Source organism: Tubulanus polymorphus, chromosome 2 (genome assembly GCF_964204645.1).
Source record: "Tubulanus polymorphus chromosome 2, tnTubPoly1.2, whole genome shotgun sequence".
Lineage (NCBI taxonomy): Eukaryota > Metazoa > Nemertea > Palaeonemertea > Tubulaniformes > Tubulanidae > Tubulanus > Tubulanus polymorphus.
Genome location: NC_134026.1, coordinates 30,960,020 through 30,985,673, shown reverse-complemented (window position 1 = coordinate 30,985,673; position 25,654 = coordinate 30,960,020). Strand labels below are relative to the sequence as shown.

Sequence of the window (25,654 nt, the reverse complement as noted above, 5' to 3'; positions counted from 1 at the left end):
TTTTTTTTAAACTAACAAGCCCGGTGTTGGCAGCACGATAGGATGTGCCTAATAAACGATTAAAGATCAAGTTTCCTTTAAAACCCCCTCTCCCATTCACTTAATGTGAATATTCATTGTTTTATGGATGCTGGAAAATTAACGAAAAAAAAAAAAATTTGTAATAATTTTTGATTGAAAAAAAATGTCAAACTTAGTTTTTCAAGTAGTAATAATATTAATGTAGAAAAACATGAAAAACAAATATATAAAACTTAGTTTCTCAAGTTTCAATAATATTAATGTAGAAAAACATGTAAAAAAAACAATGTAAAACTTAAGTTTTTTAAGTAGTAATAATAATAATGTAAAAAAATGAATTAAATTAGTTATAGATTGTTTACCTTGCGCTTTCCAGAGTGAACTTAGTGTTTAGGAATGTCTCTGGTTTTAGTGCGGAGGATTTTAGTAGGATGGCACGCAGAATTCAGGAAACAGCAGTTTTCTTTGCGGTTGTCTCCAGCTAAGTGTTATACCATACACTCTTCATTTTTGGAGTCACTGTTTTTTACGTGGACGACTTGGTTTAATTAAACTGTTTTCAATAGATAATGTAACATTTGACGATTCATAGAATACCAATTCGGTAAATACCCTGCCGGAAATAGAGAGGAGCAGTTTATTATTGACTGAGGATGTGTGTCGTCTGTAGTGTACGAGCCTCCGGTCGGTCGAGGACCGTGATGTTATTTCAGCATTCTATCAGCTCAACTACACATAAACAATCAAACACTTAAAACTTAAATACACATTGAAATACAAACCACTGAAAACACAAAAATACAAAAACCAACTACTTAAGATATGATAGAATGCTGGATACTTCATGGAATATAATCAAGTTTCATCAAGTTTTCCTTTATAATCAAGACTTCAATACAATCAAGTTTCCTCTTATACTGTTTTCAAAGTCGGGTATTTCGGTGTTTTTGGTATTTTATGAGTCGTGTTAATAAGGAATTAGTGTTTGTAGCTACAATACTTTTTAATTGTTGTTACCTGAAACATTATGCTGAAAAATAAATTCCACTGTATGATTATCTTATATTGTTAGAGAATTATTGAATTGATTATAAGTTAGAAGTGTTTTTCCGATACATGAAATACTGCTTTCTGTTGAAAATCGAAGAGCAGTCTCTGGCAACTGAGGACTGTACGTACGGTAAGCAGTGACTCGGATCTCTTTGTGTCGATCGCTTAGAAGCATTCTATGGACTCAATTAATGATAAACAAACACTAAACCAAATAAAATCCAACACACAATTAAACAAAATCCATCAACTTCAAAAATAAATGATTGATATCATAGAATGCTCGATTGATGATTTGATTCAGATAGTCTGTCATTGTTAATAAAGATCAAGAGGGTCATTTCTTGATCTTGAATTTCTCGCATCAGATTTGTGGTATTTCCTGAATCGGAGACATTGTTCGTATTGTAGCGTACTACGCTATATTCTAAGTAGTATCTGTGAATCAAATGATTCAATTTGTATAATGAAACATTTAATTAAAGTTATTAAAGTAAGTTGAAAATATCTTTGTTCACTATAACATTTTGTAAGTTGTAATTGTAGTTAAGAGGGTCGGATGTTTGGGCGGAGTCTAGTATCAATACATATTTGTGTGGTGTAACACTTAAAGTTAATTGAAAAAAATATCTTTGTATTGAGAATATATCTTTCTATAGAAAAAAATATCTTTGTATCGAAAAAATATCTTTAATCTGTAGTTTTCATTAAGAGGGTCGGATGTTTGGGCGGAGTCTAGTATCAATACTTTTTTGTATGATGTAACACTTAAAGTAAAATGGAAAATAGATTAAAGTTATTAAAGTTTAGTTTGTGTTTAATAGTATTTGTTTAAGTCTGATGTTTTTATAAAGAGTGTCAAATGTCTGGTGGATTTATTATCATTAAATTATTTTAATGATCTAATACTTCGTTAGTTGAATATATCTTATCTTATCATTTGTTGTTGATTAATTTGATTAGTCTTGATTTTATTACTGTGATTTATCAAGTGTCTGGCTCTGTTTGTTTTCATCAAAGCAGGTTTTACTCTTGATATTGGTTTAAACCTGATGTTTTTAATAATAAAATCCTGTTCAAGTGTTTGTAGTTGTTTCATATCGACCAATTGACTTTGGGCAGTAATTTGGGCAAGAGTCCATTCCCCACTGACCACGGATTAGATAGAATCTTTTATAATTGAATCTCCTCAAAAGAGATGAACACCGATGAGATTAATACAAGATCAATCTACGGCCTGTCAACCCTCTCAGCCTGAACCCTGCCAACCTTCTCAGCCTGAACCCTGTCAACCCTCTCAGCCTGAACCTTGCTAACCCTCTCAGCCTGAACCTTGCCAACCCTCTCAGCCTGAACCTTGACAACCCTCTCAGCCTGAACCCTTCCAAACCTCTCAGCCTGACTGGAAGTGGATGTAGATGTTATCCATCAGAGATCATATTAATTGTTGCACATGATCCCCTCAACAATTCTAATTATTTGCCATTTAAGTGTCGTTTCCCTAAACTTTATCCACATTACATGAAGTTAAAGACATCGACGGACACAAAAAAGCTACAACTAAAATACTTAATGTTTTTATTCATGTGTTTTTGTAAACTGGTTTTCTTCCTCATACAAACACCATTGAAACAGTACGATATCCACACTCAAACGTGGTGAACGGATACAAAGATTAAAACCCACTATCTACAGATTAAAAGAATTTAAAATCAAGAATTTATTTATTCGAACAATCTAAAATATAAAATAAACACGACGTTTCGATCTCACCCTAGAGATCATCGTCAGGTGTTTATTTTATAGTGGGTTTAATAGTGGGTTTTAATCTTTTTAACCATTGAAATGGTTGATAGCGTAATTACATCTTTTCTACGTGTATCTTCTAGTAAGATAACTCTACTAAAGGCAATTAGTTTTAAATGCACAGTCACAAATATAAATCATTGGCGTAATACGATTTGAAACTGTCTCGCTACACCGTAAGGTGCTGCCGCTATTGTAATCGATAACGGAATTTCCATACACTAACACGAGTCGACCCTGGCAGTCAACGCGCTGGCCCGGGAACGTAAGGTGCTGCCGCTATACTCAACGATAACGGAATTTTCGTACACCAACATAAGTCGACCCTGGCAATCTAGGGATCGAAAATAGAAAACGGCAACCAGTCTAAATATCCAATGAAATGAAGACTTTATTGTACCTATTCTCGCAACGAGCAGGTGATTCCTTTCCTATCTGAAAAAAACAACGCTTCTCATGTGGGCCACAGTTGCGGTTCGGCGCGGTACGGTCCGGCCGGTTGGGTGCGCAGGGGTACAAGAGGATGAAAGAATCTTATAGCCTTAGATAATGAACAATATAGAATGACAAAATAGAATAAGTTTTGGCTTCCTAAATTATTTTCTTCGATCCGGAAGGGCCCCCAAGGCGCTCGAAGACGATTCTAACTCTAATGAATCCTTATTTCCAATTGATTTTCACTAGAAAGAGACTTTAATGATCTCAGTCGTTGAGCTCAGAATTCAAATTGTTCCTCATTATCAGCGATTTGGAGGAAATCGATCATTAGCCCGAACAACGAGTGGTTACAAAATTGTTATCGACCAGCGACAAGTAACAGCCAGAGTGGGATAATCATGGATCTTACTTCTAACGTATCTACGGTCCAACCTGAATTCAACTGCCCGCCGAAAAATATCGCTCACAAATTCATTCTTCAAGTTTATATCAATTTTCCGTTGGTCGTTGTGGCGTGTATTTTAGACGGCGTCAGTTTCGTGATTCTGCGCAGAATTCAAATTCAACAATTTCATTCGTTGTACTATCTACTGGAAATTGCTAGTCTTGCCGATATAGCATTTTTACTCGCGACTTTCATAGCCGAACAGATGCATTACGTAATCGGCGTTATGATCTACGGTGCTGAATTGGTACGAGTGCCAAGCGCGTCGATTTTTCCGTTTGTTCACTTCGCAGCTCAACCCTTACGACATTTCACCAAATATATTCGCAACAACATGGTAGCTTTACTGGGTATCGAACGTTTTATAAAGATATTCCATCCGCTGAGGTCGCGACTTTGGCTGACAAAATATAATTGTAACATCACCTTACTAACTTTGATAACTTGTTTAGCGGGTTTGTGTATTATGAATTTTTTGTATAAAGGAGTGGTTTACGTGGAGAAGAAATGTCCGTATGGTCAACCGGGTTGGTTGATGAGATCTTTCACGGGTGATATTAAACGCCGTTATCTAGGGATCGTGACGCCCTCGATGGAATCATTTGTCCCGATGATCATTCTACTGATAACGAACACTTTTATCATCGCTAAAATTCATACGATCAACAAAGAACGTAAAACACTCGTTCAAAAACCTGAGAAAGAAGTTAAAAATGACGACTTTGCGGCGACTAAGACGGCGCTGGTTGTAATCGTGGTATTTGTATTACTGGAAATACCCCACGCCTTACATCACGTAGATGCCAGGTTAGGCACTGGTGAAATCAGACGAAAATTCAAGGAACTTTTCTCCAATCAACTTGCTCTTTCTGCTTTCGGGGGCGTCATGTCAAAAATCAACTCTTATTGTAATTTTTTCATCTACGTTTCAACTAATGATAAATTCAGAAATCAAGTTTACAATTCTTGTCGAAGATGAAATACTGGCGGACGCCAAACTCGCTCGGGTGTGAAATAAATTAATGGATCATTCTCTAATCTGTTCAGGTTTTGCACCATAGGGTAACATCTATCCGATATGGGGGTAACATCTATCCGATGGTCGTCTCAGCTCTAACCAATCTTTAAGGAACTGATTCAATGGTGTCATGACCCGGCCCAGTTATATATAAGCTTTCGTAGCCGTACATGTATTATAAGTTCCCGTTCCAGATCAGATCCTCGCCTACCAGGGCTTGATTGCCTCCCGCCGAAGCTGCGCCAACACAAACCCTATTGGCACTACATGATAATCGCAACTACAAATAAACCTGACAATTGTTTCTAGAATCCGACACGTTTATTCTCAATTCATAAATAATAGATTTCGTTTTTTGCTTAAATTCGTGTTTTGGGCTTGTAAACTTGAAGCATGTGATAAATTTTACAAATAATTGCATGCACGGATCTGGCCTGTTACTAGTGGATTTTCTAAGAACGAATTTTCTTCGAGACCCGAAACGATCGACGAACAGAATTATTCTTGGTGGGTCGATGTGGGGAAAATTAGATTTAACGACCCCACGAAACCCTAATCCTAACCCTAACCCTGGAAGAGGAAGAATTCTTTAATTTTCTAGTAGGGCCCCTGGACCTTTGATAACATGACGAGAGAAATCCCACAATAACGAAGCCAAGATTGAAAAATTCTATATCAGAATGATTGTATTTGAGGAGCGACGTTTCGGCTAACAACTGTTAGCCATCATCAGGCGTACTTTCGTTATTGTGGGATATCTCTCGTCATCATCATACACGGATATTGTGTGTCTAACTGTGATAACATGTGTTCAAACGAAATTCTGGGGATAAGGGGCTGTACACGACCTGAGTCTACAAATAGATATACATGAAGCACACATAAAAAATGTTAGTAAACCACTTTTTAGGCTAAAATATATTCAGTATATATTGGTTGTTAGTCTGTACTGCAGTGAACGGATCAGATCCGCAAAATGTCTCTGATTTGGATTTTGATGCTAATGTTTTATTTTGGTGTTAATGAAAGTGTCTACATCAACAGACGTGAAACTTGTGAGCGTATACAGATACCACTATGTAAAGTAGGATTGTCGTACGATAAAACAAAAATGCCGAATAGTTTTCATCATCAAAACCAAGAAGAAGCAGGTCTGGAGTTACATCAGTTATTTCCGTTGGTTAAGGTGAGATGCAGTCCGAATTTAAGGGAGTTTCTATGCGCTATGTACGCACCACCTTGTTCTTCTGAACCACCGTGTAAATCACTCTGTGAACTTGCTAGAAATGGTTGTGACACGCTCGGATTTCAATGGCCAGAAAAAATGAACTGTAGCCATTTTCGGGATAGTGAACCTTGCATCAGAGGATATGCGACTCGAACACCGCCAACAGCGGAGCCTTCGACTCCAGCACCAACCGAGGAGCCCTCTACTCCAGCACCAACCGAGGAGCCCTCTGCCCCAGCACCAACCGAGTAGCCCGCTACTCCAGCACCAACCGAGGAGCCTTCTACCCCAGCACCAACCGAGGAGCCCTCTACCCCAGCACCAACCGAGGACCCCGCTACTCCAGCACCAACCGAGGAGCCCGCTACTCCAGCACCAACCGAGGAGCCCGCTACTCCAGCACCAACCGAGGAGCCCTCTACTCCAGCACCAACCGAGGAGCCTTTGACTCCTGTAACGTCGAATAAACCACTGAGCGAGAAATTAATGGATTTAGAAAATCGTGTTAAATTCCTCGAATCGCTGATAGAAAACATTGAAACATTTCGTGAAAAAGTTAACAACTTAGAACAGTGAATTGAAGCTCTTGAACAATAATTCTCTAAAAATCGAATTATTTGATGTCTCCTGCTCCGCGAGATGGCAGTAAGAAAGAACGAACAACTTACTGAAAATATTTTACTAATACATATATATATATTATATATGATATATTCTTTTCATTATAAACAATTGAGATTTCTATATGATGTTATATCCTCAACATTATTATGCAACTGTTCTTTTTTATCGACTCTTTCTCATTGGGTTAATCGAGGTTTTATTCATATTCACGTCAAATAACGTGATAAATACATTGTAGCATTTTCTCTTGGCTCTTTTTGCTTTGAAATGACGCGATATTTCATGGTTATTTACATTCGTGGAGAGAATACAAAATGTACAAATATTTTGTCAACGTTCATGAATTCTCAATCTCGCAAAATATATAAACAGTTATTTCAAATGGGGGTGTCCCGGGTTCGAACCCGGTCTATTGTCACGTATGACTATTAGGATATGGTCGTAAATGTTTAAGTAAACTGGGACCAGGCTCTGGTGGATAGATAAATCGTGGTGTTTGTTTCTGAGAAACTATCTCCTGTGTATAAACTCTTTTATTCACACATAATCGCATCAAACTCGAATTCTTTCGTGAAACTGGGTCCAATGTGTTTATCATGAAATTATTCTGCGTCGTAAAAACATTCATCGCTGTTTTTATGAATATCGTTAACACAAATCTTGGTCGCGTCTCGTATCAACAAAACAATGATTTAACCGTTACCAAGAAATCAGTGGTGGTCTCATGGCGTACTGAGAACTGGTCTGACGGTACAGGGAGACCGGTATTATCAGTAATGGCTGTTTCTGCTGAGAATCAGTGCTGGTCACATACCGTACCGATAGGAGACCGGACCGTGTCACCAGTAATGACTCCTAGCTCTTGGCATCCGCAACTGATTACTGATTCCCGCATGTTTCTCAGAGGACACATCGACAGTAGATCTGGCTTCGCTTGAACAATTTTCCGCACTATGCACCTTTATATCGGGTATTTTATGACTGCTGAAATTAATGACGCCGGAACCACGTTTAACGCGACCGTTAACGGCCGCTCCCGTGCCGGGAAGAGGGGTTTTACCGGGACACAAACCGTTAAAATTACCGCTATTGCTAGCGTTTAAACTTCTCGGAGGAGTGCTCACGTGACTAAGCGATGTATGTTTCGAATTCGATGGACTCAACGAATCCGATTGTTTCTCGTCGTCAGAGTTATCGCCGTTATAAACGTCATCCTCGTCCAGTTTGAGCGTTTCGTTCCCCGTCCGTTTTCTCGACGATGACGAAGAACGTTCGAGGATTTGCCTTAACGGTAAAATCGGCGAATCTTCCAACGACGACCTACGACTACCGGGAAAATGGCTACTGAAACTCTTTTTCATCGACCAGCGCAAAGGTCCGCGTTCCGAATCGGGACTCGATTTATGTCGGCTGCTATTAGCGACCGATAAACGACAAATCTCGGTAGTTGATGTACTCGGTTCGGCTGCGGTATCCAGAAACTTACGAGGACGTCGCCGAAATTGACAGCGCAGGATTCGCTTGAAAGCTCGCTTGAATTCGCGACTCGAACAGGCGTAGATTATAGGGTTCATTGTACTGTTACAATATCCCAGCCAGAAAAATATCTTAAAAGCCATTTCTGGTATGTAACAACTTGGACACAAAGCACCTACAAAATATGATAGAAAATATGTTCATTAAAAACACATGTTGAGATCGGAATCTGTAACGGAAAAATATTTGAAATATTGCAGCTTTTTCTATGTTGTAACCATTTTATTACAATAGATCGGGTTCAAGTTTCCCAATGATTTCATCAGAAATATGTTTGACCAATAAATAACTAAAAATCCGGATCCAGTTCACAGTAGTGAGTTAGAGTCAACTGTGAACTCAAGATCCAGTTCCACAGTTGTGAGTTAGAGTCAACTCTGAACTCAAGATCCAGTTCCACAGTTGTGAGTATGAGTTATCTCTGAACTCATGGTCCAGTTCCACAGTTGTGAGTTGAGTTAACTCTGAGTTCAAATCACTTCATACTCACTTTATACTCCCTAATTCAAATGACAGGTTACAACTCAATGGAACTGGATGACATGTTTTCTTTTTTAGATTTAAAAAACAAACTGAATGAACCACCTTGAAAAATTGGATGCAAAATAATGCATCAGAACTATTTGAATAGGTTTTTCGCTGTAAGCCTCTTACGCGACGTCTGGTATTTGTATTTTGGGAGTGCTACCCCCTAGGGCAATTTCTTTCAAATTAATTGCTTCAGATCACATGAACACAGCGGCTTACTGGGTGAAAGATATCTTTTTGCACATAAGCACAGCGGATAATGTAATTCATGAACAGCGCTGAGCCGATCATCTTGGTGACTATTGACAGAACTTATCAAAACAGAAGGAAAGATCATGTCATTTTGCGATGGTTTCCGTTAACCAAATATTGACGCGAACTTTCCATATCACCGAGGAGAGATTGCGCGACGCATAGAACTGAATCTTATATCTGTAGTTGTATGTCGCAGTAGTCTATTAATTCTCTGTATAAATGCCTGGACTCAATTAGATAGTCAAGGCTCAGACTTGATTCCCGTCTTCTAAAACCACCTTGGTTCTATTAGTTCTATAATCAATCTAACAACTTAAGACCAGTCTAAGCTCATTTTAGTTCTTTAACCAATCTAACAACTTAAGACCAGCCTAACAATACCAATTTGGTTCCATAACCAATCTAACGGTCTTAATTCATTTTTGTTTTATAAACACTATTTCTGGCGATCAAATACTTAATCGATGAAGAAATTAATGTTTTCACGCAATTTTATCCCAGTTCAACAGTTTTGTATTAGAACTGGTTCAAATAGTCGAAATTCCAAGTTCATTTCCTCGATATTTGAAGCCCGCTGCCTGGACCCGACAGTTAAAATTGCAATTTACGATGAACATTTTCGTTCTGTCAACAACGTGTGAAATTATCGGACTAGGTCGAATTCCCGTAGATATTTCAAAAATATGTTGTTACTTTGATCACTCAATCAATCATAATAGCGAATTCAATACCGGTAGTGACCTAGTTCTGAGACACGGTCACCCCGGTCTGACATCTCTCCTCGCAAACAACAATAAAACAATGTAACCAGGCAACGATTTACTGCAAACTATAAATATCCATTCACCAATCAAGCATAACAAGTCTGACATTACTGCCTTATAAATTTTCATTAAGCAAATGATACTTAAGTATATGATAGACATTCTGTATATTTCCCCCTCAGAGGGCATCTACCCGATGAGACTAAACCCACGCAACAAGATCGCATTGCATTACATATATTTTAATTTAGTTTTAGCCAATTGGTCCGTATGGAGATGTAATTCAAATTACCATATTATCTGACTTATTTTGGCTTACTTTTTGAATCGCTCAAAACACGTATAATAGCATATCTATAGACATTGTGAAAGCCTTTCACATTTTATAGACTCTAATCACCTGAATGATGCGATACTGATCCGTCGTAAATTTACTGAACCCAATAAATCGTAAAGAAGAATAGTACTTTTTGGAGGCAGATTTATTTGAAGTACGAGTTTAATTACTAATAGTGCAGCAGCTTCATCGGGTAAATGAACGAGAGGATTCGTAGAGTAGTCTGGTGTGTAATAAATACAACCAGACGAATGGTAGTACTATATAGGTTAACTTCTCTATTTGGCGCATGAGCTTTCGCTACTAATCCTCCATTTTGTGAAATTTCTTGGATTTGAACATTGTTACCATGCCTACGCCACCCTGATTTAGTTGTTGAGACCCCACAAGAAAAATAACTTCATTTCGTAGGCATGGTGACAATGTAAAAATTCAAGAAATTTCACAAAATGGAGGATTTTCTCTCTCATTCAACAGGACTTAAGGAGTCTTTTTGCCAATCCATCTAATTGGTACAGAACTGGAAATATATCGGATATTCAGTTGTTGTCCGCGATTTTTGGCATTCTGTTAAGACATAAATGAGGTATGTACCCCAAAAAGTAAGCAAAATATCCCAGAAAAACAGGTCTCATCAATTAATAAATAGACATTAGATTTAGTGTTTAGTCGGCCTATATTCACCATGGGAATGATGATGCTACATTAGTAGCGAAAGCTCATGCTTCAAATAAACTAGTCACACTTATAAAGTACTACTCGTCTGATAAGATAAAAACCCACTATCTACAGATTAAAAGAATTTAAGAACAAGAATTTATTTATCCAATCTAAAATATATAGAATACACGACGTTTCGATCTCACCCTAGAGATCATGGTAAGGTGTGAGATCAGGTACTACTGGTCTGGTTGTATTAATTCTACACCAGATTAACACAACGTGAATCATCTTCTCATCGAGTAAATGAATGTAAGCTACTGCTCACACTTGAAGTGAAAGCTCGTACTTGATAAAATCAAGTTAACCTTCAAAATACGATCTGTCTTTACATTTACTCATGATATATGAAAAAATTGATGTATTGATGTAGCTCAGAAAGCGATGGAGGGTCAGTCACTGATTTGCGAATAGTCTCTGCGCAATCGTATCCATCAAATTTCATATCTAGAATCATGCGCTTGGTATAAGCTTTGACGCCGGCGTAGATGTTGTCAGTTGCCAAATGGGTGATATAAACTGGACAGGGCATTTATCAGCCAAACAGAATTCATCATCTATCACAGATCAATGTTCACGCTTGTGATGCGCCATCCAGTCGTTGGATTACGTGATCACATTCACCTTCATCATAACACATTTATTTCGGCAGTGACTTTTTTGAACCTAGCTCTGACATTGCGTTTTTATTTGGCTTTATGCAACGTCCTTAATCCTTCATCCATTGAAGCAGTGACTTTTTGAACCCCTTTGACGAGTCAAATTGCCAGTATTTTTATTTTGTAGATCTTCGCATTGTCCTATTGTCGCTTTTATTCATCTTTGCAGCGTCCTTCTTCTATTATCTATGTCAGAGCTGAAGCATTGACCCTTTTGAACTTGATTGTAGTGACGTCATTGCCAGTGTTTAAGTCCGTAGTTTGTTGCCCTCATATTGTTCACGTTTGATTAAATAGTTGTTGATCATGGATGATCTAATTTGAAAGTTGAACTCTGGACAATATTTCATTGATAGAATATTTATAATCCGTTTTATATGAAATTCCATAATCATGTATAATAATACATTTTTGTCTAAACCTTGAAATCATGCTTTATAAACCATACAATTTTCTAAATTGAATTTTATGGTTTTTTTTATCGCCCGGTGGGCATTTAATTCCGACTTAATCACGGTAATAACTGTAATAATATTAATGATTAAATCATTTTATCAGAAGAATTTTTCCATTTTAGATTTTACTATATATTTGAAAACAGTCTGTGGTGGCATCTTTTCGGATGCTCTTCATCATTATTGGCGCCTACAATTATTACAGTTATTACTATCGACGGTTAAGAGGTCTGTATATGAATTCATGAATTCTCCCGTTTATAGCCATGTATGGTAGAACTCGCTTAATAATTAGAATTTTAAAATCCGGATTTTCATTTAATTCGGATGAAATATTTGGTCCAATTAACCTGGAACCGTGTTAACAATTCTTCGTAATTCGGATTTTACTTAATTTGTAGAAATCTGGGCGCAGTCCCTAATAGTAATCCGATTTACAGTAACTGTATGGGGTGTTGCATGTTGCATGTTGTATGTTGTATGTTGTTATGTCGGTGTTGGTATAAACGCATGATCTGTCACGCATGAGCCAATGACAGGTTACCTTTGAATTACTGGATTTCTACCTCAGAGACAAATCTTTCTTCGGATCTCAACAGCACAATCTGCGCGTCAGCTTCCTTTCATTATCACATTATTATCGTCTTGCGCTGCGCCAATTTCATTTCTCTGCGACGTCGTTCAGTTGTTCTCGCAAAATTGGCCAATTCCTTTTTTTTGTTTTGTATCGCGCGTTGTTTCTGATGAAAGTACGCCTAATACCGGATGAGGACTGTTTCGGTTACGAGGGCAGAGAGGGGAAGTTTTAGATATCGTGTCGTTAGAATGTTCTGTGCAGGGTATTATCGGAGGTCTGAACCTTTAGATTCAGTTCAACAGTTATTGAGCTGAGTAAGTGTTTAATTCTAAACTCACAACAACACGTGGAACGCATCCCTGCCTTCCCAATAGACGTTGCACTTTTTGTCAAGACGAAAGCCTTTAAAACCTGGACGTTTTTACTCTAATCCTGCCGGAGATTGCATCTTTTCAGATCACATTTTCCCAAACATTCACCCTCACATTTTCCCTTCAGCTTGGCCCTTTTCTACGATATATTCATTTTCATAATAAATATATTCTTTTCGTGGGAACGAAAAGCATTTCCTTCGAACGGAATATTTTTCGTTGGAATGCAGCACACCTGACGATGGTCTCTAGAGAGAGTTCGAAATATCGTGTGTTTTGGTTTTAATTTCTTTAATAATGATATTTGCTTTTAATCTCGTACATTTTGAACACGGCGTGGGTTTTTTACTTATTACGTGAACGAAAAGTTTTCCGAAGTAAACTTAAACTAGAAGGAAGAAGGTTCGTGAAGACCTTTTTCACTGTCGTCTGGAGAAGAGGAATTACTGGCTGCAAACTATCTGTCAGAGACATGATGAATAGTAGAGCTATCTAAGAGCTATCCTGAGGGTACACACTCGATCAAGGCACTAATCTTACCTCATCAGATCTTCGCGGATCATTCAAACTATTTCTAGGAAATAATTTCGTAACAGGAAAAAAAACAGTCTGGTCTGATCATTAGTGAAGTTACAATTAGTGTCTGTTGTTTTACGGAGTGGCTTTATCGGCGGTATATTTATAAGTTCATACAACTAGCATCAAGTTTCATCAACAGTTCAAAGCAATAGCAGAACAGCTATTCTCAGACGTCGAAATAGAACCTGACAGTGGTCTCTGAAGAGAGTCCGACAAGTCGTTTCTTTTAAATTTTTTTTTCGTTCAAAAAGTAACTTTCTAACATGGCCTCTATATAGAGAGTCCGTAGAGCTGGAAAATAAATTCATTTTCTAATCTTTTAAATTTCTATTTATGGCGCCAAAAATGTCATGTTGGTCATATTATTTAGCTCGTAGTGTTCTTATCTTAGATACAACCCCTGGTTTGTATGATATAGTATTACTTAATCAGTCTCTTAATCTTATCTCAATATAGTAGTCAGAGAACATGAAAATATAATTGACGGATATATATCGACAATGAAGCAGGGAACCATAGTCGTTACGAATCGCTTGAAAGCAGTTAATAATGAATCATATATAACCTAATGATGTATCAGTGAACTTCCTGAAATCACCTGCCAGAAAAACCACCATCCAATGATCGGGTATTCAGGTCACGTGACTGTCCATTTATCTTGCGGCGATGCTAGCACCTGCCATCGCAGGCACAGACGCCGTTAAGGCACCTGTCTTCAGAAAACTCGATTCATCAACCGTTATTTGACGGTAAAACCCATGAGATGTATTCAATCATTCCCTGTTGATCAGATCTCTTTCAGCGGCATGCGTTCATCCTAATAGTCTCTACACTATTAGCCTCGGCTCACGAGTTTACATCTGATCACTGTGAGTAGAGGATAAACCCTTGTAAACCACCTCCTCTAAAACTGGCGTCCGATCTGGACCCGGCACTTAAATCATCGGAGACACATCACGGTGTATTCGCTGATGACGACAAACTCGTGTCGTATTGAATCACCGACGAGTAAACCTGACGGAAATATGGAAAGTGACAAGATGTCTTTATTCGATCTCCACCCACAAACAGCATCACCGGCAACTCGCTCGCCGCAGCTCCCACCCACAAACAGCATCACCGGCAACTCGCTCGCCGCAGCTCCCACCCACATACAGCATCACCGTCAACTCGCTCGCCGCAGCTCCCACCCACATACAGCATCACCGGCAACTCGCTCGCCGCAGCTCCCACCCACATACAGCATCACCGGCAACTCGCTCACCGCAGCTCCCACCCACATACAGCATCACCGGCAACTCGCTCACCGCAGCTCCCACCCACATACAGCATCACCGGCAACTCGCTCGCCGCAGCTCCCACCCACATACAGCATCACCGGCAACTCGCTTGCCGCAGTCCTACGGGTGTTTTTGAGTCGCGGCAGCAAAAACAACCATTTGTATTTGTATCAATAGTTATGTTTGACTACTCAGGGCGAGTCATAAACTTCAGGGGTTTTATTCTAATAGACTGGAAGTGGAATTCAGTTTAAACCCCCGGGTTAAAGTTAATACGTATAACAATCCCATAAAACTCGACCAAGGGGCTAAACACAACGCCACGGGTAAATTTGATTCATTTTTAATTGAGTTTACTACACAATTCATTTTTAATTGAGTTAACCCCCGGGGGTAAAAACTATAAAGTTCACGGTTCAGCTCTGATTACTATCATTTTCTAACAACCATTGATGAAACATTCTATCCGCGAGGAATATTAATATCGATAATCCCACTGTCAGCAGGAAAAATAGTCCGAAAATCGACTTTATCAAAATCATAGTCATTTTCAGGAATACTGAACTCAAGGAAACTTTTCGCACTTTTCCTTTCATCCTTATCGTGCGGGGATTTAATATCATCCTTTCCGACAAAACGTTAAAAAGGGGGATAACAGACTTAGGAAAGCCCAAAATTCTTCTCTTTCTAATTATCACGCATCTTTTATACTGCGTGGTATCGGTACACACGAAGGAAGCCGATATAAAGCGCAGTTACCGCTAATCTACTGCCTTTATATCTCATTATTCTACTAACGGCGTCACTTCCGGATAGAAACGTTAAAATTTCATTAAAGCATAATCTCTATAAAACACTGATTAATGAATAGATTCGTCGCCGCTGGAAAAACTGTTCGACATCATCGCAGATATTGAAACATCGAACGAACCACGTTATCGGTGTACTTTTTCCTACTTTCCTATCCTCTCTCAACGCGCGTGGTTTACAAACCAACAAGTGTTTAAAGATAAATGAAGGCCAGTGAAGCGAGAATACGAAAACGTGACTTAGTTTTCTTCACGAGAAGATATCTCAAACGAGTTAGGCAGGTTTTAATTACGGGTCCGTAGCATGGAGGTACAAACCTAGCCAAATTTTGTGCAAAAATTAAGGCTTTCGCGGGTTGGTCTTTACCAATTCCGTAATTCCCTTCTGATGCGTTTGTCTCGGCCAGAATATACTCTTACCTATTCCGTTAACCTGATAGAAGCGATCAAGACTAAGATCTAAGAAACCCACAATAATCGATTCTATAGTTCATCCAGGGAAGTGTGATGAGACCCATCTCACTTCCCTGGTTCATCTAACCAATCTTGAGATCTAATAACAACTTTTTACTCGATTACACGACTATAAACGCAAGGCCCGGTATACGTTCAAACCTGCCTTATTAAGCCACATAGCCGCCCGAGCAAAAGATTCGCGTCGCAAAATGCAACCGAGTCGTAGTCTGGTGAATCTATTAGCGTGAGTCCTGTCCATTAAACATAAGTTGACAAAATGATTGAGCATGATAGAAGATGGTTAGTTGCACACAGTACGAGCCTATACATTAAACAGTAACCAATACTGATTACCAACATGTCTGGAACGTGACTCCTCATTCCATATAAGGAAATGGCGACCACCTAATTAATAAACCCATATACAACTTTCGGTAAGTTTTTTTTCTCATGACAAAATCGATGAATGCATTTTTTCATCTGTCTGTCCGTATAAACCAGTTTGAAAGCTTGCGAGCTTTTATTCCATCCGAAAAAAATCAATCTTATTTGCTACCAGTCAAAAAGCCTCACCTCCGCACGTCGCAAAGGGAAGAATTCTTTATTCGATTTCGTCTAACACGGAATTTCGAAATTAGCCAGAAATTGCTAGAATTTACTTTCTTTCCACGACAATCGTGAAATAGCGCTGAAATTTCCCAAGTGGTCGAACACAATAAATTTGTTTTGTATCGCCATAATTTTGCGATTACCTCTCATCCGGGGATATTAAATCTCAATGCCAATATCTTGATAACAACGTTAACAACTTAACGGTTGATTATATTATCCTCGTAACAGAATTTGTCAGCTGAGATTCTCTGAGACTAACCGAATAACCAGATACTCGCAGTTTTTTGCACTTGAGCAGAAGACTTTTTTCAGTCCGGAGACCACATAATAGTGTGCCTACTCGACATCTCAGGAGCTGTAGTTTTATAGATAAGTATCAACTCAATTGAAAATGAATTGAGTTATTGGGCCTAAGTTGATTCCAGTCCATAAACTGGGCCCAGGAACTAAAATCGACTGAATTTTACACATGGGGCCCACACATAATTATCAACTTGTGCTTGTCGTCCAGTATGACGCGTTGTGTGACGTCAGCTGCAATAGCTCTATATATATGTCTTTTCAAAATGCTTCTAATTTAATCCGTTGAACATTTCACGGTTATTATTATAAGAACGGCTTAAAATTATTACGCGTTGCTGTCGTAGTTTGTCTTCCGGCTTACAATAATTTATCACAAAGTAACAATAGAATCTCACAGTCCATTCTAGCAGAACGCCTCAGCTGAGAACTCGTCGCTGGTGTGTTCGGAGCGGTTCAGGCGTGACTTGAATTCAAAAATCAGCTTTAAATCTAATTTATTAGATTGGTTATAGGATCAAAATCCTACTGATTACTATTTAAGTCAATATTGTACCTCAGGGCTCAAGTTGCACAGTCGTGACTTAAGTCCAAAATTGGTCTAAGACTGGTCTTAAGTTGTTAGATATGCTTTAGAACTAAGATGGTCTTTGAAAAGTCTTCTAAGCCATGACTGTGCAACTGGCCCCAGGATTTTTACACAATTAGAATATAGACTCAGAACCGAATGAAACAGGGGTATCTATGCTAAATCTGACTCTTGACTCCCAACGCAAACGGCATAACGGGATTCTATGCGAATCAAACAGGTGCTTGTTTTGCAAAAACGTTTTTCTGTTCGGCATTTTCCTGTTTTGACTTCAAAGCTCACAGAATAACAAAAACACATCGAAAACGTTTCCACAAGAAAAGAACAGTTTTTGCTTGTGTCACGGGTTTCATATCGAGTCAAAACTCACGACTCTAAAACCAATACAAAAACCCAGTACACAGTGTTGGCGATTAAGTTTGACTATTTTGATTATTTATAGATTATTTCGTAACTACATTTTAGCAATTCGCAGAATGATACAGACTTGAAAATCAAGAATTTCTTTTCGTATAAGAAACGTCTTTCTTCCCAAGGAACGGTTTCATACTGTGTCTGAGAACCGAACATGTGGCGCAAAACAAGGAAGTATTGCAAAATCTTGTTGTTGTTTTAAGCGATGTATTTTGTCTCTCGTCCACAGCGCGAAAATCAACTCGGATTTCGAGCTGTCAACATGGCGTGAACACGTGACTGACAGATTCAAACTGGAACTGATCTGATTTAAAACATTCAACCAATCTAAATTCCAATGCACGCGCGCGCATTCTAACTGTTTCTATTGTTAGTTTAAGAGAACGAATCATTCCACCTTTGAAATAAGTTCAATACCGATAGAAACGTAGATTCGTTTTATCTCCACCCAGTCCTGGCGGGTGCAGTGTGGCTGTGTCTGGTCCTAGTCTACCCAACTGTGGTACATCAGAGACTTAGGTTCTTGCTAAAGTTTTATCAAGAGGTGTTAGGTTCAATCTTAAGAGGAGTCGTATTAACCTAATAGATGGATTGGCAAAAAGACTCCTTAAGTCCAGTTGAATGAGAGAGAAAATCCTCCATTTTGTCAAATTTCTTGGATTTGAACATTGTTACCATGCCTACGCCACCCTGATTAGTTGTTGAGACCCCACAAGAAAAATAACTTCATTTCGTAGGCATGGTGACAATGTAAAAATTCAAGAAATTTCACAAAATGGAGGATTTTCTCTCTCATTCCACTGGACTTAAGGAGTCTTTTTGCCAATCCATCTAATTGGTACAGAACTGGAAATATATCGGATATTCAGTTGTTGTCCGCGACTTTTGGCATTCTGTTAAGACAAAAATGAGGTATGTACCCCAAAAAGTAAGCAAAATATCCCAGAAAAACAGGTCTCATCCATTAATAAATAGACATTAGTAGTGTCAACTCTAAAATATGAAACAGGTAATAGTGTACAGGTATCATCAGTCTGATTACTACAAGCTACTGAAGTATAGTATTCGTACTTCGAACAACCTTTAAAGTGCCCTACTTCAATTATCTTCACCCAGTCCTGGCAGTGGTTGTCTCCACGTGATCTCCGTCGCTCTACGATCCTAGTGTAACCAACATCAGACACTAAGGTTCTTGGTGAACATTTGTCGAAATATAGTAGGTGTCTTTTTAATGAATAAAAACTGTTATTGGAAATATAGCATTAAATCTGATATCATAATACAGTTTGAGATTTCAGCGAGCTATATCGTGATATATCGTTATCAACTCTTCTATCGTAAAAGTGTTTGTGAAATATCAGTTTTTCGCTTGAAGCTCAGATAATTAACCAGCTCTTTCTCAATGTTAACGATTGACGCATCAATTCTATACCCTTCATCTTCTGGCATCAGATTCTTCCGCGCAAATATTCATTACTCCTCAAGTTGTATCGGATATCTTTCTATTTTTCAGATACGTTCTCAAAGTGCACAAGCAAACGAATTTGTGCAATGACCGTATTTTTAAAATCAACATAATATCTGATTCATTCTATCGATATTTGAGAGATGATAGCGAGCAGTGCGATATCGCCATCTTGGAATGAATTAAACTTTGATTGCACAAGCCTCAAGGGAGGACATGGTAACATGCGGCAGATTTTTTTGTGAGGTTGTCGATTCCGTGTCACAGACTGTTGATGGGGTCGGGTTATTCAGACTAACACAGCTCATTACTCGAGAGATTAATAATTGCAGTCTACTCGGTGCGATGCAGTTTATGATGGTTTCTCGCGTGAAGTTCCAAACACGGAAAAAACGGAGCAGATTATTTTCGAAATTTCGTTCAAGCCATAAGATTTATTAGTAGTAATGATCAGGATTCGTCAGGTTTGGCTTCAGATCATAACGAGAAGGTCAGACACCAAAGAGAAATAGCCCGCGCACTCAGACTCAAGGAATAGATAACTGAATTATAGCCTACGAGTTTAGACAAGATAAAAACGAACTTTATCGAATGAATCAAAAATTGAGACTGAACATTTCAGTCTCAATAGAGAACGCGTCAGATTTAAACCTAATTCTAGTGTCTTGTCCTTTGATATTTGATCTAATAAGTAGATTTTCAATCGTTTAAATGAGTACATAGTCTATTGTCAGGCGTAATGTTCACAAAGCATTGGAATTGGATTGGATTATATACGTCACACTGGACGTCGAATGGCCGGCTTTCTTGCCTCTCAGACTTGCGCATGATGGCCTATCATATGTCTACCAGTATAATGATTTGTGTTAACCGATTTTCTGCTTAAATTTCAAAATATGAGTTTGATAGATGGCGTTGTTAAAAACGCGTGTATTTCCGATGCGTTTCGACTTGGAAATGAGTGAAATTCGATGTATTATCTCGACTGACTAACACTGATTGATTTATTCACCCGGGTTCAGTGGATTAGATAATATTCATTATGAACTGGTTCACAGTAAGAACAGGCGAACAGCACCAGTTGTTAATCAGCACAAATATCAACTCAACCCGATGGGGCTATTCATTTTTCTGACAAAAATTTACAGCGAGTTAAATCCCCAAGGTACGAACAAATTCACGACAAAGATAGATTGATATCAAATGTCTTTTCGACGCAACTTTTATTGCATTCTCCTCGAGGTGGATACTCACTCGAGAGAGTGCCCGGGTAAAGAGCAGTGTGTTATTGTGACCTTGTGAAGTTAATTTCTCCAAATATATAAATTGATAAATCAGTTCTAACAAACGTTACCACGCGTACGAACAATCGTTTTGAAGTGTTTTCAAGAATGGTTTCAATTCCAAATTTAATGTCCTTTTTAGTAATCCCTCAATTGTTTACCCGCCAGTCCATTCTGATACACCGAATACGTATAAGAGGTAATGAGTGATGTCACTAAGGCTTCTTGTAACGACGAAATTATTCTGATTTCATGAGTTTCTCTCAAATTCTTGCACAGATTTCTCATATTATTGTAAAGTACGTGTAGTTGTAGACTATGGATTGAAACATTTAACATTCATAAGACAAGATATATACTTTGTAATCCGTTGATTTTTCACATATCTGTGTATCGTGTCACATATCTGGGGATAGAATATTCACGATATTTCTATTCTACGCGAAGATTTTGTGAAGGCGACTTCCCGGCATTTATAAAGCCATCAAAAGAATGCTAAAGCTTCTTATCTGGAGCATTTTCTGCTTGTAATTTCGTGGTACCCAAGACTTCTAAAGAACAGACGTAGAGAACAATCTGTGGTACACGATACAATCAGTAATCTCAGTGAAATTTAATTCCAGAACGTAATAAATGTGAGTCGAGTATGAAAAAGAGAACGGTGCGAGATGAAATGTCGGGTACAATTACTATTGCTACTGGTGACAGCGATCTGTTCAATTATAGTTCAACCAGCTATCGTTGTCTGGTCTACTTTTGGAAAACTGTATGAACTATCTCTATCTTCAGCAGATTCTATATATAGGGATAGTTGAATAATGAACTCTTTTGCTTCTATATGTCTTTATCTATTGATTAAATAATTTTCATTTTTATACCGCCTTACACACCTGCATTCCAAATCAGTTAACGACAATAATGTTTGAAGTAATTCAAAACACTGATTCCCAAAATGGGGCCCTAGGACTTTCATTTGTTCGTTTTAGGTATGCCTGAAATAAAGGACTCAATATTTGTTACGGAGGAAAGTTTTTTAGGCGATCCTCATTAAACCGTATAGTGCTGCCGCTATGCTCAACGTTAGCGGACTTTTCATACACTAATACGAGCCGACTGTGGCAGTCGTGGGTCCTGTTGAACTATACCGTAAAGTGCTGCCGCTATTCTCAAACATTAGCAGAATGTTCAAACATTAGCATGAAAGGGCTCTGGTAGTATAAACACATATTTCGATGTTTAGGAACAAGGTAAATTGTGAATTAAAAAACTTGAATTTTGGTAATCGATGGCGCCACCCGTCGATTGCCAGAGTTAGTTCCTGTTAGTGTACGAAAAATCCGCTAACGATGAGCATAGCGGCAGCACTGTACGGTACAGCGAGACAGCCAGCTCTCGGACCGTGTAAACTGTATGCGGCAAGCGAGGTTTATATTCAATGTGTTTATAAGGCGATTAATCCCTTCCTGCTAAAAGGTAAATATAAATTTACCTTGTCGCTGAATTAATGTAAATCTATAATGGAAGCCTTTTACAGAAATATTCAATATTTCTAGTTCCCATGAAAGGACGCGGCACAGATGTGGCTCATATGCACATCCTGGCCGATATTTACACAGCTACTGAGTGTGAAGAGCAATGCTAATCAGGAATTACATCAGGAGACCTTGGTTCCCCGAGGTCAATGCGACAGTTATAACGCCAACTCGGTTCTGCGGCTAGGATGAAATACTGCTCAACACCTTTACAAACTATTTTTGTATGTATCTTTAAGGATTCACAAATTGCGAAACGATTGTACGGCCTGAAGCTTTGATTTTATATAGAAATAATAGAAAAATCCCACACTCGGGAAGCGAAATTGATACCGAAAATGTTTTCTTGGTATATTTTCAATTTTTCTATACTAACTGACTGACTCATCATCAGTGTTTTATCAATGATTTCCTGTATCCTATTATAGTCCTGTATTCCTGAAGATGACTATTTGGATAAAGTCAAAACATCGAGTGAATTTCAGCCCAAGGAAACATTTCGAACTGTTTTTATTCCTAACACGGGATTTATATTATCTCTACGACTTGGAGTGTTTCATCAATTGGTTTTCAAAGTTTTAAGTTTTATGGCCTCCTCCCACTGGTATCTACAATACTAGGGAATGAGCTGGACTGTTGCCTGAATTGTAGAACAACCATACCATAGATATATGAAAACCCGCTATAAATAATTCATACATTATTTAGACTTTCTCCACACCTAATGAAGCGGGTCTTTACTCAGAAACCGAACGTTCTGCTTTTGAATATAAACTCCGCTCTTGTTTGTAGATTTTTGTAAAGACCAACTCAACAGAAAATATCAATTCGTTAAATTCAGATCGCGACGGGAAAACTTCCATAAATCCATCGAATTCCCGATTTACAAAGTTTTGAGGTAGACACCGCACGGCTACGCGAGGACTTCGATCAAATCAACTCAAACTGACGATTGAAATATCAACAACTGAAGCCCTTTACATCTGAGATAATCTGTGACACGTAAACGCACTCTTTCCCGGGTAGTCGGGTTAGCATTCTAGTAACAAGATGGGAGAGAGAGAGAAATAATGCGAGATGAGACAGAGGGATAGAGGGTGAAGATGAGAGAGAGAGAGGGAGAGGGAAAGAGGGAGAGGTGGAGAGCGGGAGATGAGAGATGGGGGACAGAGAGAGAGGGGAGGGAGGAAGAGAGGGTAGCTCGATGATTTTGGATGCAACATCAATCGAATCTAGGGAGATTCACTTAATAAAACAGCAAACAAACAGAACACGCGGCCCAGCGTCTAGACGTATGTGATTTGAACGCATAAATATATACAGTGTATAATGAAATATAATTATGGTTTGTTAGTTTATGTCCATATATTGTTGTTGTCGCGGTAAAACCCACTACAAATCACTGTACAGACAATATTAGTTGGCAAACATCGCCCTGCAGATATTCCTGTGTTTTCGATTGAATTTGTATATTAGATTGACAAACAGATTTCTGACGTTAAGTTAAACCAATTATTCACACTCGAGAGAGAGAGCGGTTCGCTGGTCGATAGAATACTAGCATCCCAGACTAATTTCATTTTTTCTTTTATGTCCTTTTTTCAAAGCTTGTGAAGCAAATCGAAGCAATAACAAGGCACCCGGGTGACATCCCGACGATTAAAGTCTACAAAATCTTATCCGTTCGAAAGGTAAAAACTAAAGGCTCATTTTGGCGACAAAAAGAACCCTAACGAAATGGTTTGCCAGCCAGTACTTTTGTCCTGTCGTTTTTTAAATCATTCTATAATTAGTCACATTTTTTGAAATACTGAATTCCGCATTACTGTACTTAATGGTGATATTGGGAGGGGGGAAACTAAGAAAGTAGCGGTTAAAGGGGCCGCGATATAGAATGAGACCATTTCGACGGCGAAATGTAGCTCAATTACGACGATCTGGTCAATTTGCCAACTGCGTGATAGGAATTAAGAGAAACAAAGTAATCGCCGCAAAGAGTTTGGGAATCATGACACCATTTTGCGTTCGGTCCGGGAGGGTTACATCTAATCCCTCGCGACCGATATAGAATTTCTTCCCGGCAGAAAAATGGTACAAAAATCATTCGTGACTTACTGATGGCTAATTGGCTTCTGCGCTGGAGAGAAATTACTGGTTTTGGTATTTGTGGTAATTTGTCTTATGCGGATCAGTTCAAACGGGGCACGCTCATCAGGTTTGAAGCGGTTTGTGCCAATTTCACAAATATCTCACGTGTTATACTCACCTAAAGGTAGAATAAAAAAGAACGGGAACCAACACAGGATGAAAACACCGACGACTATTCCTAACGTTTGTGCGGCTTTCTTCTCCCTTTTAAACTTAGCCATTTTACCGGCTAGGGTCAGTCTAGAGTGATACTTTCTACCAGAACTGTCCGAATGCTCGCTGGAACTTGAACTGGTATAGGGCTGATCCCTAGCACCCGCGTTACCGCCGGTACCGCCGCGGGTACCACCGGTATGAACTCGTAACGTAATCGTCGCAGCTGCATCGTCTTTAGCGCCACCTTTCGACGTTTTAATTCCGGTTGCTAGGAAACGCGATTGTTTCAAGGCCTCGCGATAGATCCGGAAGTAAACGATCAGAATTATGATCAGGGGAATATAAAACGACCACGAGACTGAAAATATCACATATCCTAATTGTTCGGTGACCGTACACACCAACGGGTTAGGATCGGGAGGTTCCTTCCAACCGACGAGGGGTGCTACACAGATTGCTATAGATGCTATCCATACACATAATACTATAATTATTGCTCTTTTTTCTGTCATTATCGTCGAGTGTTGTAACGGTCGAGTAACTCCGATATATCGATCGATACTTATCACGCATAAACTCATAATGGACGCCGTACAACACAAAACATCAACCGCGGCCCAAATATCACAGAAAGTCTGACCAAATGCCCAATAATTTATAACTTCTTTGCTGGCCGAAAAAGGTAAGACGGCAGTGCCTAGTAAGAGATCGGCGACTGCTAGATTAACTATGAATATATTAGTGGTACTCCTGAGATGAGAGTTGACGAACACCGCCAACAAGACGAGAACATTCCCTCCGATAGTCATACTGATTATAATCGACAGGAACATACCGGAAACAACGGCCGTCGGTAAATGAAAATTCTCCTTGTTTAACGTCAGATTCAACGTAACGTTCAAGGCGGTTTCGTTTGCGAATAAATCCGTTTCTTTTTCGGCGATGTAAACGTCGAATGAAGCATTTTGTGAAAATGTCGTCGAGTTTGAATTCGGTTCGTAGCGTTCACTAAATGTATGTATTTCCATATATAACTTGTTATGACTGTCACCTGCTGCCTTCATCTGTCGCTGTCAGTTCGAACGAACGAAGACGCCGGAAGATTATCATACATTTTCTGAACGCCGAATCTGATATCGGCTGGTGATTAGACGGCAATCTTTAGATCATCTGAAATTAGAAAACGTCAAAACTATTTA

General features: G+C 38.8%; 2 protein-coding genes across 2 annotated transcripts; one reads left to right on the top strand and one right to left on the bottom strand.

The window, feature by feature from the left end:
* Nucleotides 1-5,754: 5,754 nt before the first annotated feature.
* Nucleotides 5,755-6,258, top strand: LOC141899189 (frizzled-5-like). The gene has a single exon (XM_074785351.1). The coding sequence runs from the start codon at nucleotides 5,755-5,757 to the stop codon at nucleotides 6,256-6,258; it is 504 nt and encodes a 167-aa protein (XP_074641452.1).
* A 1,211-nt stretch (nucleotides 6,259-7,469) lies between these two features.
* Nucleotides 7,470-25,336, bottom strand: LOC141899188 (alpha-1A adrenergic receptor-like; the record flags this gene model as incomplete). The annotated part of the gene is made up of 2 exons (XM_074785350.1): nucleotides 7,470-8,281; nucleotides 24,418-25,336. Coding segments are annotated over 2 exons (1,731 nt in total), but the record flags the coding sequence as incomplete, so codon positions are not given.
* Between the last annotated feature and the right edge of the window lie 318 nt (nucleotides 25,337-25,654).